General features: G+C 37.6%; 1 protein-coding gene across 1 annotated transcript in view; it reads right to left on the bottom strand.

Annotated features, from left to right (window-relative positions):
• The window catches only part of LOC134640447 (cilia- and flagella-associated protein 46), a 66016-nt gene extending 64956 nt beyond the window's left edge, over positions 1-1060 (bottom strand). Inside the window, exons 1-2 of the mRNA XM_063492242.1 lie at positions 1012-1060; positions 817-938 (exon numbers count right to left, since the gene is read on the bottom strand). Coding sequence (XP_063348312.1) covers positions 817-938; positions 1012-1060 — 171 coding nt within the window. The remainder of the gene's footprint in view (positions 1-816; positions 939-1011) is intronic.
• Positions 1061-15690: the final 14630 nt, after the last annotated feature.

Genomic DNA, 15690 nt, shown 5'->3' with positions numbered 1-15690 from the left:
TATACCAGGTGATAGAAACATCAGGAAGAAATAAAATGAGAAGCTCAAGAGGGATGAGAGAAGCTAGAGAAGATGTGGAAGGTTAATGCACCAGTTGTCCTTGTGGCAATTGGAGCACTTGGTACAGTGACTCCCCCAAAACTGGGTGAGTGGCTCCAACAGATACCAGCAGCGACAACTGAGATTTGAAGGATAGAGGACCATTATATATTAGTAGTAATAATAGTATTTTGCATTTTGATTCAACTCGATAACCCATACTCAGTAAAATACTTTTTTTTTTTAATTTTGAGAGAGGAACTAGAATGGAAACACATATAACGGAAACAAACAACAATGGCACATAACATTTTTTTGTTATGTGCCATGTTTTCATCACATTTAGAAGAAGTAATGGTAGTCTGCAAAGTCATTTTAAGGTAATTTTGCCCCCTCCTGTAGCTTTTAGCCTTTCATCTAAAAATACAGATGTGTGTGCAGAAAGTCCAGGGATTCATAAATTAAAATAAATACACCTATCTACAATATACGTTACGAACAATAGCTACAAACATAGCCTGTTATGAGACAACTTGGTACTCTCTGATTCTCCAGTTAGGAAATAAACAAGAAGAGTAATATAATTCAGACTAATTTAGCATACACTAAAGCATAAAAATTTAATACTCAGTACCCAATTGATAAAATAAGATTAGCACTGCAACCTTTTTTTTCTTTTGTTTATTTCCAACTCATCACCTCGACCCTGGCGGCAAAACGATCATCAAGTGAATTCTTCATCAACAGCTTCGACAGTAACTCCTCGTCCTCTCTCACCTGTAGCCCAGCTTCGGCGCACAGGACGCACCACTCCGGATCAATGCGTGGAGTTCGTCCGCCGGTTCCAACTACTGCTGCCCCCTTGATTAAATCGTAGGCTGTCCACAGAGCTCCACAGTCTGCATGTACGAAATAAACACAGTAAGCTTGTTTTCACAACTCTTCATTTACTTAACTGACTGCGCGACAAACCTTTGTTCTCTTTAGCCTTGGCTAGATGCTGGCGAATATCTAAGTCCATTTCAAAGCGTTACTTAGCTAACGTTAAACTAATGACAATTTACTTCTTTTTATTTCATGTCCCATTTAGCTACTACTTTCTTGCATACAGAGCAACCCATCGAAAATAGCAAATACTTTCTTGAATTGTAGTAGCCAACAGTCAGTGCTTTTAGTTTGGGAGTGTTACTAAGCAACCGGGCTTGAACTACGGTGTACGGATGGGACAAAAAGGCTGGCTTTGGCAGCGCGGTCATTAACACGCCACCTCAGTTAGCAGCACTAACTTGACTTTCACTAGATTCTGTGAGCGAAATGCAGAACTGGCAGCCTACAAAATATAAAGCAGACACTCTCAGTTAACTGGACTTCTCCACCAGTGGTATTGATGCTTTTTGAAGCACTTTAATGACATTACCTAATAAAAAGCCCAAGAATGTGCTTCAGTTTTGGTGACTACAACCCCGCCCCCCGCCCCTCCAAAAAGGCAAAAAACAAAACAGGGGAGTGCCAAAAAACAACAACAAAAAACGGTAGCCGTTTGGTTGGTTCCAAAAACCATTACTTGTTAAAATAATCACTTTTGGAGACACAGCACATTTATATCCTTTTACAAAACACAATTTTGGCCTCCATGGATAGTTTAGGTCTCACCTTTGGTGACTGGAGTCAATGAAGATGCAACACAGTCTGTGCTGTTGGTGTTTTATGGAGCATTTGATGCAATTATCTGACTATTATATGGTACAACCCATTCACAATTCATTTATTAATACTAAAGCATGTGCTTCAGTAATCTAGTATTTCACGAGTCTGTTATTTAGTACTAATTATCACATATTTGTGTGTGTGCATTGTACTAGTGTAGCTTGTAGATGCAGTTTGGTAGGGGTAGCAACCTAGCACCTTACGCTTCAATCTAAAATGGTCACGTAGGACTCCAAAAATCCAAAATGTCAGCGGCCAAAATATCAGTACTGAAGCTTTAAAATAACTGCAAAACCAGTGGTGGATTTCATGACTACAGTGGTCCATCTTTTATACTGCCTATGGTTACAGCACGACTTAGCAGTTATCTGGTACATCTATTGTGCATTTTCTACTCTGACTGAGCACGCAAGCACTCTCTGCTACAAGCCTGATCACACCCACACATTCATATAAGAGTTTTAATTGTTCTTCTGTGTTTGTTTTATTGTTCCTTTTTGTGTTTTGGCATGTTAGCCAAGCGACTCTAAAAAGAGAGCTTTTTAACCTGAATGAGATTTCTATTTGGCTAATTCCTAAAATTATCTGTATCTGTGCAGTGCACTTTGCTAACCAAGCTTGCTAACATTAGATGATTGTAATAACTAAGACCTCCACATTCTTGTCCAAATATGGTCATTTATAGCTACAAAAAACCCCAACAAACAAAAGAAAAAAAAACCTAAATATGTCACATTGGCTATATTACTAATATTATGATAAAATATTATGATGAGTGTGAGTTCACGAACCAGTGCCTATATCCATCTTTTATTTACAGTTTGGTAAAAACCTTAGCCTGCAGGCTTTACTGGCACGGTGCATATTTTCACAATACATTTTTATTACTTCAAAAGGTATGAATAAAAATGAAAAGATGGTACATAACAAAAGCAAAATAACATCTCTCCCTCCCGCCGTTATGAACACACACACATACACACACGCAGGGGTACAAAAAGCCCTTCTTTACTTCAAAGTGCATCATTATAGAAATCAGGTTGCTTAGTGTGCAAATATAATTTACTTGGTCAAACCACATACTGCAGCAGATGTGACAGGGGACAAAGTCGAGAGGGAAGGCAAACGGCTGTGGCTGTACTTTCAGTACATACTTAGGATTCCGGGTTTGAGGTTTAATTGACAGAAGTATGTATTACCTGCCAGCAGTTCAAAGCAGCATAGATAGCTCCTTGGTGGCCCTCAAGCAAATTTGTTAAGCAGTTCATCATGGGGATCTGTCTTAAAATACACACAAAGCTTCTGGAATGGCTTTAAGTGTGAAATATATAATTATTTTCTGGAAGAGATTTTTCCTCTGTCACTTGACCTACTTAATGGTTTGAGTTGGCACTTCTATTTGTTGGTTAAAATTTCACAACTGTCATGCCACAGTTCTGTTGCTTGTGACTTTATGTTTTATACTTTTGGTCTATGACTGAGTAGCAGAGAGAGAATTATCTATAGACTGGACACTTCAGAGGTGAAAATGGAGAAGAGATGAAAATCTCTGGGTCTCATAAAGACTTGGTAGGGTCTTAAATGTAAGAATTTTTATGCAAGAACCTTATATTAGGTCACCAAATGCAAATATCAGTTAGACAACCATCAATTTTTTCATGACAGCTATACTACAAGTAGGTTTTAAAAACTGAATTAAAAATGTATTACTAATCTTATACGCTCCTTTATTTTATGTCATATATACACTGTTAAAGTGGTGGGTATTTATTTTCATCATGGTTAAAGTTTGAAACAATGAGGTCAGGTTATGTACAGTAGAGGAAGAAAGTGTTTGATCCCCTGCTGAATTTGTAAGTTTATTGTTAGGTTTATTGTTATTTATAAGAAATTATTGGTAGTTTCATCTTATGGAGAGAGACAAATATAAACCAAAATATATCCAAGCTTGCAAATTAAGCAGGGGATCAAATAATTAGTTCTTCGACTGTAAAAGTCTGTAAACCAAAGTCTCAGTGCTCCTGACTCCCCATTTGAAGCAATTTATTTCTATGCTTTCCACTGGTTGATGTAATTGAGTGCAGATATCACTAGCACAATCAAGTTGTGCCGAAAACAGGAGGCCACTTGTTGTTCAGACAGCCAATCAGTAAAAGGCAAGGAGCTTGTTCCAGAGGACTGTGCCAGAGGATGAACTGAGGGCTCTACCAAGAGTTGAACAATAAAAATATGAAGTTTTAAGTGGATATAATAGGGCTGCCTTTAAAAGAATGCATTTGTTTTGTGTAAGTGATATTTTCAGTTCCTGCACACCGGCAGTAACAAGGCAATCTGGCCAACACAGTTGGTGCTTTATGGTGATGAATAGCCTCAAATAATGCAAAATGTGTGAGCATTTAATCCACAATGCAGCTACAATACACCTGTCCTGCTGTACACAGTTAACAAATACAAGATATTGTCATTGTAATCATTTAACACTGAGCCAACATACGTCTGGTTGGGGGGAACCCCTAATAAAAGTCCAGAAACTTGGAACAAGGCCTCAATATTTAATGTCATTGCAGGAAATGGAAATAACCTACCCCTAACCGACTCCCGAGAGCTTTTTAAAAGAAGAGTAATATAACAGTTTAAAAAAATGAACGTTCCAATATTCTGGGGGAAAAAAAAAACCCAGGGCATTTTCACAGTGAACGCAATATCTGGCTTTAATTTACTGTCATTGAGGCTGCTTTAGGAATTGTTCATATTCACAAAGAACCATCTTGGACTACATAAAAAGAAAAGCCTGGACTTTTTTTAAGCAAAATTTAATTTAAGCCATGGAAGAACGAGTTGAAATCCAATCCAGCGAATAAACGAAAAGCTCCAGTCAGGGTGCAGTAGCTGATTTTACTTCCATTCAGCTTCTGTTTACACCCCATCATGAATATTATTTTGCCAAAGCACGGCATGTTTGCATCGCGGTCTTTTGTAAACCGAGAAAGGAAATTGAAATGCCATTAAGAGATGATCCATGAGTAGCGAGTTATCTTTGGACCGGTGCACAGACACCAGCCACATTTAATGAGGATATAACCGCATGACACAATCTTGTCAGCTGCACTGATGCACACCAAGGTGGAGAACAAAGATAAACAATGAAGCACCAGTAGAGAAATTAATCGTCGGCATTTCTTGAACATGAATAGGAGGGAAAAAACAAACAAACAAACAGAAAAGGCTGTAGCTCCTATTTTTCACACCAGGAGGCTCATTGTAAGCATGAATTCAGATAAACAAGATGAGTCAAAAGTGATTTGTTAGCTGTTTATAATTTATTATTTTATTTTAAATGCTTGGAAGTCATAATGAGGAAAGCAAGGGGGGAAAAGAGCACACCAGTGAGGTCCATCCAGGTTCACAGCTGCTAGCTGATATCTCACACTCCAAAGAAAACTCTACTCTGCTCAGTGTTTTGACAGAATACATTTAGCTTGACATACTTTAATCAAAGCTTAAACCTCTGAGAGTGGGTGTGTTTTTATTAGCAAGTATTTACATATGAAATCTTCCATAAACACGCCGGTTGCCATGAAGATGCACACACGTGCGGCTCATCTTGCTCATTCAAAATAAATCAAAGCCATTGTGTGCAGTGCCCTTCTTTGCATTATGTAGACCCCCCCGGATGGGTTAACTTTGAACATCTCTGAAAATCTCCCACAACACTAGCATATCCTTAAGATGTTTAATCAGCGGGATCCAATAAAATATTGATCAAGTCTCAAATTATTATCAATAATTAAACATTTTGCACATGTGAAACCCACATGCACAAGAATAGTAGCAGCCACACAGCATTTACATCACGGCAAGTTATAGTGTACAGACTGCATGTTTCTCCAAGTCCTGCTGTACTTTACTATTTGGATTTATATAGAAGTTAAATAATACGTTAGAATTAATGTATGATGGTAAAAAGAGATGCTTCTAACTGCATGCTAAAGCAAGACTGGGGCAAAGCATACTGCAATAGAGCGCAATACTTCCAAAAGATGTCTTTATTAAAAATATTTCACACAATCACACGAGAAACAACTTTGGTGTGAATGCCTTCAATATTTAATCAGCAAGATGTGTCTTTGATTTGTGTATTAAAATCATCTGCAACTTTTGCTAAAATTTATATTGGTGCCAACTGGAACTGTTGCCGTGGTCCGTGTACTGTTGCCCTGCACACCGCATTAACAAAAACACTTGACAATTTCAAACCAGATATAAACACAACAGTGCTTCGAGCAAGACACAGTAGTGATGACCAATGTTTATTATGTTCAGCGTCATAGTTCAGTGCGTTAGATTGTTGACATTTGCTAAATACTATTTATAGAACGTTGTATGTACATAACCTCATCCGGCTTGGGAGCTACATTTCTACTGCTGCTATGTTGCAACAGGGTTCTACCTATCTGAATTATTAGTGTTGTGCAGTTTGTGCGTGAACTGAGCAGCAGGGAACAGCATTTCACAGGGAAGAAATGGTTTCTCAAACAGCAGTTTGGAGACAGGCTGGATGAAAACTGTCTTCTTGTTTTGCAAGGTTCTGAATGTGAGGTTAGTGAGAGAGTAAGTAATAATGTTGAGCATGATTGGAGGAAAAGTGTTTTTTGATATCTAACAGGTGATACTTTGGTTTTTATAAAAGTCACATTTTATTTGTCGAGGGTTGTGTTATGTTACAAAACTACAAAACTGGTTTATCTGAATGTGAAACTGGTTACAACTTTACACGGCTCAGCGAAACTCAGAATTGTAAAGCATGTCAAAATGGGGATTTTTGAACTTCACCAGCTGCTCATTATTGCTTTTTGTTAAAAAATGAACTAAATGATGTAATGAAAGCAACTGTGTTAGGTTTTATTGTCTTACTGTTTCTATGGAAACTGAGAGATAGAGCGAGTATGTTGGTACAAAAGCCTGCAATCAATTTGAATCAATTCAATTTTAATTTAATTAATGTGTCCATTACCAGTTTTTTAAGCTTTGAATCAGACCTGTGTTAACATCCAGAAATGGATAAGGAGCATCACGGCAGCATATCTGGATCCGTAATAAGTGCACTTGGGCATTTATCTGCATGTTAGCATTTGTGATTAGTAGCGAGCATTTAGTGCTTCAGTGGTTGATGGGATTTATTTTAGATCTCTGTGGTCATTTATTTCATATCGGCTCATGCAGCTGGTTCAAAATTTTACTCACAAATGTGTATCCATCTCTGTAGGAAAACTTGGGCATGATTCTCTTGAAAGTAGGCATATTGTTTAATGGGAATTCATCCAGTAGTTATCAAGATATTTTACTAAGAGCAAAAAAAGTTAACCTGCTGAGCACTCAGTCAGAGGATGATCAAAGTCAGCTGGCTTTATTTGTGGACAGTGAATATTTGTACTGAATTCATGACAGTCTAATACATGTTGGAATGAGTGAATGTTGACTAAAATGCTGGTTTTGACAAACCAACAGATTCTAATCTGGCTAAAACATACACAAGCCTTCATCCCGCACATGTATATCCACAGACTGATACCCACAAGTCTTTTCTGCTGCAGTGAGTTGTCTGCAAATAATCAGCAAGACCTCCTACATGTAAGATATAACTCAATGTGCACAGAATTTTAAGCAGACGTAGGTGTAATTTAAACGAATGCATCCAAAATTCTCTGTGTATTTGCTGAGCAAGCCCACAGTGATCTGGGTATAATTACTTTCTTATGCACCAAAGCCTTCTTTTTTAATGCATACAGTAGGAAGAATCATAGATTGAATAATAACCCCCGGGCTAAATTCTAAACACTTCTCAAGTGCCCATTTGAAAGCTGTTCTGGCGGTTAATCAATTGGTTATTAATGTAAACTCAAGTGGTGTCCAAACAAAAATGTATTTAACGACTACATTATGTTCTTTTGATGTCTCGTGTCTTTCATACATCAGTGTATATCAGTGTTCATTTCCCTTTCGCAGTGAGGTTTTCTATTAGACAGGGGTAATTAGCTGTGTGAATCATGCCGTGGAAGCATTTGCATCCATTTGTTACACCTCAAAGGAGTTTTGGCGCAGAATACGAGTCTGCTCCGGTACTACTGAGTCACGATGAGCAATAAATCATTTACAGGTTCTTTGTTTTAACATTTGATCCCCTCAACAGATTAGTATTTTTTAGTATCTTCTCTAAATGTGTACCCAGGAGATTGTCTGTACTGTACTCTTCGAGTGTCCTAGTTTATGCATAAAAGACATACACACTTTTAGGATGACTTCCTGATCTGCTAGCTTAAACAGTTTAACATTTGAAAATAATCTGGCCTGTCAGAGCCGGACTGTTTCTTATCTACATGAGCATGTGTTCTAACAGCTAATGAGGGTATTGACTCACTGCTCACACTCTCATCGGAGATGACGGATGTCGCTGATTTGTTTAAACATCATCAGTGTGGGGATTGGCTTTGATGGCACCCTGGATGCATGCTTGGCAGTAACTGACACGAAGCCCAATCCCTCATAACGTGTATTTGCTGATTTGGTAGCACTCCATAGAGGCATTTATATCTAGTTGAACAGACACAATTGGCATTGCTCTCCTGCATATATTTTGCACGTATGCTGTAAGTAGTATTTTAAGGCAGATTAAATATGTGCATTTACATTTGTGATACATGAAGTACATGCATTTTTGCAATTTGCTGATGTGCGTAGGATTCCATATTTCATAAAAGTATTGCAACATACTAATCTTACTGTTTATGGTGCTGTTATTTTGTAGGTATTGCAGAAATAAAAATGTTCTCTCTGACAAGGTGTTCCTGAGAATTTTTAAATCATCACTACAGTTTTAGTGTTTAATTTGATTGCAGTTGCTCAAGAGACTGATTAAAAAGCCCTAATGTAGCCTATCTGATGGAGGTTTGGGATCCATTGAGAAGTGATTAATCAGTTAGTCCATGGAAGAAAAATTATACTGTTCATTCACCAGATATAATTTTAGTCACAGATGAGGTGTGATTCTCAGGATTGGTGGATGGCTGGTCTGTCAGTCTTGTGAATTAGTTATGAATATTGGAAAAATATTAAATAGACTGTCACCAAGTTTGGTTGATTCATAATCCCCCAAGGATGAATTGTGCAAATTGAAAAAGGGCAGTCTAAATTTGCTTCATTTGATAATTGGAACATTCTGTCATCAATGACGCCATGGTAACTATTAGGTCTGTTACCATTAAACACTTAAGTCAACTATGTTTGCATTGAGTACGCCACTGAATCAGGTTTTGACAGTTCCATACTTTAACACTTTCATAAAACAAATAAAGAAAACATAAAACTGTGTCAAATAGATAACCTAAATTCCAAAATGTTGCGTCACTGTGTAAAATGTAAATAAAAACAGAATGCAATCATTTGCAAATCTCACAAACCCATATTTTATAAACAATGGAACATAGAGAACATCTTACATTTTGCTATTTCATGAAAGTTGTTATGAATATGACAGGAACAACACGTCTCAAACAAGGTCGGACGGAGCAAAAAAGGTTGGAAAAGTAAGTGCTACTAAAGGAAATAGCTGGAGGAACATTGCTTATCTTACTTAACTGGCAGTAGGTTGGTAAGATGATTGGCAGGCAGGGTTTCTCAGATGTAAAGATGGGCAGAATTCACCAATATGCAAAAAACTGCATCTGCAAACTATGGAACAAATTTGAAATAATGTACCTCAACGTAAAATTGTGAAGCCTTTTAAGATCTTATTGTCTATAGTACATAATTTCATCAAAAGATTCTGAGAATTTACAGAAATCACAGAGAATTGGGGATTTCAGGATGTAACTTAGTTGAAAGATTCAAAGAAGCTATGTTAAAGAAGGCCTCTAACTGGTAACACTTTCACAATAGTGCAGCAAATCATGACTTGAACACTTTCAAAAACCATTCTCAGACTCAGAGTTCCTGTCTGCGTCCACAAATTTATGTTACAACTCAGTTATGACAAAGAGTGGATGGACCATATAGCTTGTTTTTGTTGCATACAGTACTTCGAAATGCAATATGAGGTGCTTTATAAGACATACAAAAGTAAGTACACTGTAAATGGATTGCTGTAAATTTTACAGTAGCTTACCAGCATTTGCTCCCACTTCAACTGAATGGTTAAAATTTAAATTTTTTTAAAAGAAGAAAGTTCTTATTTCAACAAGCCAAAGCACAATCTAAACATATTACTGAAGTATGGCGTTGGCGCTAAACGTGCCTGCTTGCATTCCTGACCTGTTATCCAGTACATTATGGTGCATTATGGTGTGAAAATAACAATAAAGGAGACACCTAACTGTCAAAGGGGAAAACATTTTGCTTTTAAAATTACAGCAATTGATCTCTTCAGTTTCTAAACACTTACTGAGTGTTGTTAACTGAAGAGGTAATTCTGGTGGATTGTGAAACAAGAAGTATAACAGAAGAGGCCCCTAACTGTTAAGCAGCTAGAGTCCTACATCGAGCCTGAATGAGAAAAACATTTTGATTTTTTGAGTCTCTTTAGATCCCAAACACTTACAGTGTTGTTAAATAAAGAGGCAGTGCTTTTTGAAATGACAAAAATACAGCAGAGGCCCATGGCTGTTGAACAGCTGAGGTCTATATCGGACATGAATGGAAAACATTTTTGCTTTAAACCACAGCAATTTGCCTCTTCTGTTTCCAGATACACTCAGAGTGTTGTCAAATAATGAGGTGATGCAATACAGTTTGTTTCCTGGGTTTGATTTGAGAATAGTATAAATTTCACTGTGCGATGGCAAGAAATGGTACCATTTAATGTTTTGATGATTGTACAGTTAAAAATAGGTGAACAGTGGATATTTTGGAGAAGATCCAAAGATGAGCTGAGAATACTATAAATGTCACTGTGCAATACAAGCAGCATCTGCTGCAAATACTACATGCTGCAAACCAAATTTTCTAATGTAGTGTTCTCCATAGCCTTACAAAGATACAGCATGTACCCCTTCAGCCAGTTTACAAGACATAGATTAAGACTACTCCTATACTAAAAAAACGAATAAATAAATCATTGATCAAATCTAGGTCTCTAGTATAAAATTGGCTTTAGTCAAGATCAAGGCTCAATCCATGTCTGGAAAACTGAGCCCTAAAGTCTAAAGAAGGCTTGATCTCTTAAGTTCCTATACCGGTGCATGAAAGCCATCTTCTTGTTTGACTGACAGCCAACAATAAAACACTTAAAGACACACACTGGTTGAGCTCCTGTCTCCCAGCTTCAGGATCTTGACTGAAATATAAACCGTATCTCTACAATAACAGGCAGAATGCATATATTTTGTGTTCATTTACAGCCTAGAGGAAAAAAAACAAACCCTTTCCTTGTCACGATTTAACATTTCACAACAGTTGTGCTTGACATTTTAATTGCTGGGTAAGATGAGTGGTCTGGTGATAGGACCTGCAGTGATTATCTTTAATCAATTTAATCAATCAATTAATTTAAATGACATAGCGGTGTTAAAATGGTAAAGGTTAATACGATTTAGGGACTTCCCCTAAGGGCATCCAAACCATTGAGCTGAATACTGATGTTTAATGCTCCTCTTGTTCTATTTAGAAGTTCACACCTCCAGTGTGAGAGTGTGGAGCAAGTTGCTCATAATAGATTTTTCCATAAATCCATGCAAAGGGAGCACTGAGCTAATTGGAGAGAGAATCATCCCCAGCTTGACTATACAGAAGGACAACTAATAGCCAATCAAAAAGGGCTATTTCTAAACTGCCTGCTATGGTGTAGCAGGCATGTCTTTCAGAAATGTGATGTTTGCAGGTAGATTTAGCTTTCCTATCATTTTTCCTATATTAGCTCCTGTTATTTAAAATCAATAATCAGATTAAAAGTCCCTCTTACATTCTTGAATCGTCTTGAATAATCAGGCACAGTCTTGTCTGAAAGACCTCATAGTGCCATTTCACCCCAATATCACTTTGCTCTCACAGGCTCACAAGCAGTTCATAGGGTACTGAAAGGTAGAATGGGAAGCAAAGCCTTCAGCTTTCAGGCTCCAGCTTGTGGCTTGGGTTTTGTTACAGACGCCCTCTCTACTTATACTTAATAAAATGCTCTTTTTGATAAAGCATATAGTTAGGGCTGGATCAGGTGACCCTGAATCCTCCAGTAGTTACACTGCAATAAGCCTAGGCTGCTGCTGTTCTTCTTCCCCCACTTTTTTCACTCTCTGTATGGTTATACACCACTCTGCATTTAATCACTAGTTATTATCATTAGCTCTCTTCTACAAAATGTATTTTGTCCTGTCTTCCTGCCACCTCCAACAGCTGCTTAGTTTTGCTGAAGGTTTCTTCCTGTTAAAAGGGAGTTTTTCTTTCCCACTGTTGCCTAGTGCATGCTCATAGGGGATTTTCTGATTGTTGGGGTTTTCTCTGTATAACTGTAGGCTCTTTACCTTAAAATATACAGCACCTTAAGGATTTTGTGCTATGTAATTAAAATTCAACTGTATTGAATTGATAGTGATGTAGCTGGAAAGACAAAGAGCTACTGTTAGCAGTGTCACCTGAATGACACATCAGATTATTCCAGATACTGTTTCATGTTAGAATTTAATGTTGTCCCATTGAATGCTTTTAAATATTAATGACAATGAAAGCACTGTCATTTGATAGTACATCTGTTACACTACTGTCTGGTGAAATTAAAAAATAGGTAATTTTGGAGGGGGGAAGCGCATCCAGTATATAGTCAGTTGTGGTAATTTGTAATAGTCCAGAGGGAGGGGTACTATCGTGTATTTGAGGGGAAAAAACCCAATACTCAATGAAACCTTCAATATATGACGATGATGATTTCTAGGCTGTCTATTGGCCATTGCCACGTGTTTAGAAAAGTCAATTTTTTATGAAGTGCATCTAAGCACATAATAATAAAACCATAATAACCACCACAGACTGGCTGTTACTTTAGGGGGGGAAATAAAAATGCTATTATAAATATAATAAAAAAAGTCTTATAAAAATATTATAAACCTAACAAAAAATACATATCTGACAGCTCTGAAGGAGCTTACACTCTGAAGACAGCCTTTGCCTAACAAATAATTTAAGTGTAAAACTGTGAGTGAATGACCACTCAGCTGTCTGAGGTGCTCCTGACTCTGTCACAGCAAATTGATAATTATGAATAATTAATGACATTATTGTTGTTTTGCCACCAGCGTAAATACGCGCAGCTCTATAATGCGAGTTTCCAACCCTGAGCTACCTGAATTATTCAAAACAAAACAAAAATGTTCTCTTATCTGCAGGTCCTGTGGCATCAAGCTTTTTAAAGTGCAAGATAGACTTAAAGGTTGTCTTTCATCTTGTAAGGCTAGAGGAAACCCTTGATGCTACAGTGTAGCATACCAGGATCCAATAGCAGGTAAGGAAAAATATAATTTTTTGTAATGATGTGTTAATAATAAACTACTCGATCGACGTCCATCACACTTTCAAACGCAGTGATAGATATTTGAAGACATCCAGTTGATAAAAGAGGTTTTGTCTTCTCGGACTCCTCTTACGTTCCTCTTGGCTTTAGGTGTCGCTGTTGAGGCATTAAAATCAAAACTTCAATATTAAATTCTTTCCAAAAACAAGAAAGGAAAACTATTTTATGAGCGATAAAGAGATTTGGTAATGATTTATTTCAAACAATTATTCTTTTTATTAAGAGGGTGGCTGTGCCTCAGGAGGTAGAGCAGATCATCTTCTAATTGGAAGGCTGGTGGTCTGATATTTGCCTGCTCGTGTCTAATCCTTGGGCAAGATACTGAACCCCGAGCTGCTCCTGGAGCGTTTATCAGAGTGCTAATGTTAGGTCGAAAACACTTAGACACTTAAAAAAGTGCTTGTATGAATGGCTGAATGAGACATGTCATATGAAGTGCTTTCAGTGCTCAGGTAGAGTGGAAAAGTGCTAATCTCTTTCTTTCTAAATAAAATCTATAACAGTAGAGCAGCCTTCTCTGGTTCTATTGACCAGCCTCTTCTGTTTTTATATGATTCAAAGTGCCTTTATTTAAACTGGATGAACACGGCATGCTTTCATGTCACCTATACATATTCAATGGTGTCACTTCTGCTGGTATTCCAAGAGTGACAGATCCTTCTTGCTTACAAATTCCTCACAGTTGGAAATGTCAAACACATTCCTTGGTCTTTTTTTTAAAGTAGGGCAGGTAATGTTTTATATATTGTAAGCAACAAACACATGTGGCTTTATGCACAGTGTGACATCTCCAAATTCCACAGATGTCTGCCATCAACTGGGATAAAATCTGACACCACCCCTTCAAGAAGAGATGAAAATAATACAGTTTATGAATATTTCAGGAGGAACTTGTCAATCGCAGAATAGCACATCTGCCTAATGAGAATCTGTATTTCGTCATCTATTCTATGTTAAGTGCTGTATCCTTTTTGTGTTAGTGAGTCTGCTCTGCTCTCAGGTGGCTCGTGTGTCTCCCTAGCCAGGTGTCAGTCCTGCCAGCATGTGGAGGAGGAACAGCCTGCGTCTGGGAGAGCTGGATCAAAAGCAAAAGGACCCTCAGTGATATTTAATACTTCTGCAACATTGCCAAGCTCAGGTACCATGGTAACCAGCAGAACCTAACTCCATGTTATCTCCCTTTCCTCTGTTCCCATCCATTAAAAACTGGGTTTCTCTGTAAAGATGCATAAGCACAAGTAACAGGTATATCATGCACATCACACTGATTTTACACTGTACGCATTTATCAGAGAACTGTTGACATGTTAGACTGATGACAAAGTTCACATCGCGGTCGCGTTATGAAAGCAATTTCTGCGGAAGCCCCTGTTCCCTCCCCCTCTTGCTCGTCACTCTTCCTCCCTCCTTTTTCTTTGATGATAAGCTAAAGTAACATGTGCTTGGGAAAAAAAGTCACACACACACACTTCTATGCTGTCACAATAGGATCAAAAAAGAACTCAAATGTGTCACGAAAAACAAACAAACGATGAGCCTAATTTGGGTCACACACAAATTATAGATCCATGCTTTACACGAGACTGTGGGGACATTTTTTATACATTTTATTTTTCTAAATATGTAATTCTTAATATAACCCGCTGCTCTGTCTCTTCTCAGTTGCTCCTTGGCCACTTGCCCAACAGATTGCTCCCAGCCTCAGGGCACACACCAAAATAAGGCATCCCACTGGTCCTCATTTCATGGATTATTCAAAATAGAGCAACTCACAATTTAATAACAAGAAAACTGATGTAAGTCCTAATAAACTTAAGCCTCGCCACTATTCAAAGCTTTTTCTTTAAAATTCCCTTTTTATTCCTTAACTGAAGAGTGCACAGAGTCTTTCTGCAGCGCTAATTTAGCAAACACTGACTTCATGAGTTCTCTATAATGATTTTAGAAGCTGTTTTCAGGCTCTGCTAAAAGAGTAATTGGGCTGAACTTTTGCTCCAGTGTGTTGCCAGATGACATTACACTGCATAGGTCAGTCAAATATATGTCTATTTCGAGCTGGTGTCTAGTATTTTTTTAATCATTGAAATGCATAAATAATGCCAATAATTACTTTATTTTTATTGCATCTTACACTAGGACCAAAACTAAAGCATGCTAAAATTAATGTTTAAACATAACAGAGCAATGCAACAATGGCCAGTAAAGTTAATATATAATATTAATAGAACAAAGCTACTGTAACCGTGGAAACAATACACAAGCCATAAGCAGATGACACAGTGGTTTGCATGCTCTCGCTGTGCCTGCGTGGGTTTCCTCCAGCTTCCACATGTACAGTTAATTGGTGACTGTAGATTGGTCGTAGGTGTGAATGTGAGATATACGAAGCGCTG

Source organism: Pelmatolapia mariae, linkage group LG13 (genome assembly GCF_036321145.2).
Source record: "Pelmatolapia mariae isolate MD_Pm_ZW linkage group LG13, Pm_UMD_F_2, whole genome shotgun sequence".
In the NCBI taxonomy this organism is placed as follows: Eukaryota; Metazoa; Chordata; class Actinopteri; order Cichliformes; family Cichlidae; genus Pelmatolapia; species Pelmatolapia mariae.
This window is presented reverse-complemented; position numbering and strand designations above follow the sequence as displayed.